Source organism: Siphateles boraxobius, unplaced genomic scaffold, assembly GCF_051911475.1.
Source record: "Siphateles boraxobius isolate OS27281-9 unplaced genomic scaffold, OSU_SipBor_1 6, whole genome shotgun sequence".
In the NCBI taxonomy this organism is placed as follows: domain Eukaryota; kingdom Metazoa; phylum Chordata; class Actinopteri; order Cypriniformes; family Leuciscidae; genus Siphateles; species Siphateles boraxobius.
This window is the reverse complement of record NW_027509186.1, coordinates 10,449,901-10,452,590: the sequence shown is the minus strand read 5'-3', so window position 1 is coordinate 10,452,590 and position 2,690 is coordinate 10,449,901. Positions and strand designations below refer to the sequence as shown.

The 2,690-nt window shown below is 34.4% G+C and overlaps 1 protein-coding gene across 1 annotated transcript; it reads right to left on the bottom strand.

Annotated features, from left to right (window-relative positions):
• Positions 1 to 1,365: 1,365 nt before the first annotated feature.
• On the bottom strand, positions 1,366 to 2,313 carry LOC143715564 (olfactory receptor 52L1-like). The gene has a single exon (XM_077207362.1). It carries the CDS (start codon positions 2,311 to 2,313, stop codon positions 1,366 to 1,368), a length of 948 nt encoding a protein of 315 aa, XP_077063477.1.
• Between the last annotated feature and the right edge of the window lie 377 nt (positions 2,314 to 2,690).

Genomic DNA, 2,690 nt, shown 5'->3' with positions numbered 1-2,690 from the left:
ACGCAAAGTGTTCCCTTAGTGTCAATCGACAAAACGTCTCGTTCCCTTGAAAGGGAACCGAGGTTACAGTCGTAACCGAGGCGTTTTAAGTAAGACACAGAAAGACCAAAATATGCAGTTTGTCAGCTGGGTTAGCAAGACAGACAGACTAGAGATCGATACACATCAACTTAACTTTACTGTTCTTTGCTGACATCAAACTTGGAGAGGAGAGAACACAAGTCTACCTGATTGCTGTTCAAGCAATTCACTCTCATGGTGTTTTTTTTTCTCTCTTTTCGTGACCAGAAGCATATAGTTCCACTTAATTTTCTCATCGATATTGTAAACTATGATTGACGCGGTTTGAAACGAGGGGGAGGCGGGGCCTTGAGAAATTTGCGGGGCCCTACGCAACTTGCCTAGTGTGCGTAAAGGGCTGATCGGCTCTGCTAGTCATTGACAGATGCAAGCATATTCATCTAAAATAATAAATAAATAAATAAATAAATAATGATTTCAGGGTTCCGAATCATGAATTTTTTTTTTTTATTCTGGTCTCACTATTGGGTTACCAGCACCAAGTCTAAGCCTATTCATTTCCACCCCCAATGTAATATCATATGTAGCATTTTAATCAAAAGTAAAAAAAAAAAAAAAATGTGTTAACCTTTTACCATATGTCTTGGACTTGGAGTATTGCAATGATATCGTATCGTGAGTTCAGCATCATGATATGTAACGTTATCGAATTGTGAAATGAGGGTATCATTACACCTCTAGATGATTACATAACAAATTTGTGTTATTGTTTAGTTTCTCTACAGCAAATAATCTTTACAATAAATAATTAGTAAACACTTACCAGGGTATGGCATCTTGGCCCGTACTGTTGTTCAATTGATGTCTGCATCAAATGCTTTTTCAAGGCAGGTAGAGTTTATCCCTCCCCATCCACCTTTTTTTTTTGCAGGGAATTGCAATTTGAAAAAAAATAAAAACCCTTCCTGAGTTAATAACGCTTGGCTACCTAAATCCTGACTGACCACAATCGTAAGTGCCTGATTCGAGAATTTATTCTGATTCAAGCATTCAACATGTTTTTATGAAATGACTGTATCTCAAAAATAATTAAACACCTAGAATTACAATAACAGAAAGCAGAAACTTTACTTTTTAAATTTAGTTCATAAATCTTAATGGATTTCTTGGTTAAAGTAACTCAAATAATGGAGCATGTCATCATCACAACATTTTTAATGGAACTGTTGTTTCACAGACAAGGCTTAATACCTATAACATAATGTGCAGTTATTACATTATGCTTTATTACATTTTGAGTTGCTACAACATTTAAAAAAATATTATTCCTTTAGACTTTTTAGTTCACTCAGATATTCCCATTTTTTTCTTAAAAAACAGTCTCAAAACTTGCTGGCGCACTATTGTCAGATTTAGTCCATAAATGAGAGGATTTACAATAGGTGGTACAAGTAAGAATTCAAGAGCCATGAAATTACGCACACCTTGAGGCACATTCTTTGAGCCATAACGACTGTACAGTACATCAAACATAAATGCAGCTGTCACATTGATCAGTGCAAGCAGATGTGGCACACATGTTTGCATGAATTTTTGCCTGCCCTCTATTGACTTCCTGCATTTTCTAATCAAGTGAATGTATGAGCAAAATATCAATACTGCATGTCCAAAATATGTAAGAATAACAATGTACCCAAACACATTATTTATTGTTGTAGAAAAACAAGAAAGTTTTGCAACTGCCCAAATCTCACAATATAACTTTTCAATATTAAAGCCACATAAGGTGAGTCTAGATAATAAAATAATTAGAACAGACATAGAAAAAAATGGAGCTAGCCAGCAGTAAAGGATACATTTAAGAATTTTCTGATTTGTCATTTTTGAATGATACTCCAGTGGTCTACATATTGCTACATATCTGTCATATGCCATCACTGTTAATGTTGAAAAGTCACACAGAATAGATGAATAAATGACAAATATCTGAATCAGGCATCCAATATAAGAAATCACATGATCATGGGATAATAAATCATACAAGAATTTAGGGTAGAATCCAGAAGTGCCAAAAAGTCCATTTACACACAGATTACATATAAACACATACATCGGCTCATGAAGCTTCTTGTGTAAGAGTATAATAGTAATTATAGTTACATTACAAAAGACCATCAGTGGATAGTACAGTGCGGTAAGAGAAAACAAGACATATTTATTTTCCATTGTTTCATTCAGACCAGAGAGTGTAAACACCAAAACACTCGACTCATTCTTTAATAGTGACTGCATCTTCAATGATATGAAATTATTATCTGGATTTTTTTGGAAAGTTATTTGAAAACTAATTAGTTGTATCAAGTTGAATTGTCACTGTCGATAGGAAGTCTGTAGATGAAAAACACAGACAAGCAAACATCAAATCATATTGCCATATCATATATCATATAGCATACTTTTTTTTTTTTTTTGGAACACAACAGTTGACATCTTACCACGTTCTCCATTCACATGGTTCCTGCAGTGTTTTGCAAAGGTTTGGTTTGGTTTGCTATATATTGGACACTGGTCTCGTGCTAATTGCCTTGGTAAAAAACACTGAATAAGATTTGAACAAGATCTCTGAAGACTACCTTCTTTAAAGTTGAAATAACTGCCTGTTCATGCCC

What these genes read in the sequence shown, in the direction of transcription:
- LOC143715564 (XM_077207362.1), bottom strand. Translation starts at nt 2,313, where the DNA reads ATGCAGTCACTATTAAAGAATGAGTCGAGTGTTTTGGTGTTTACACTC.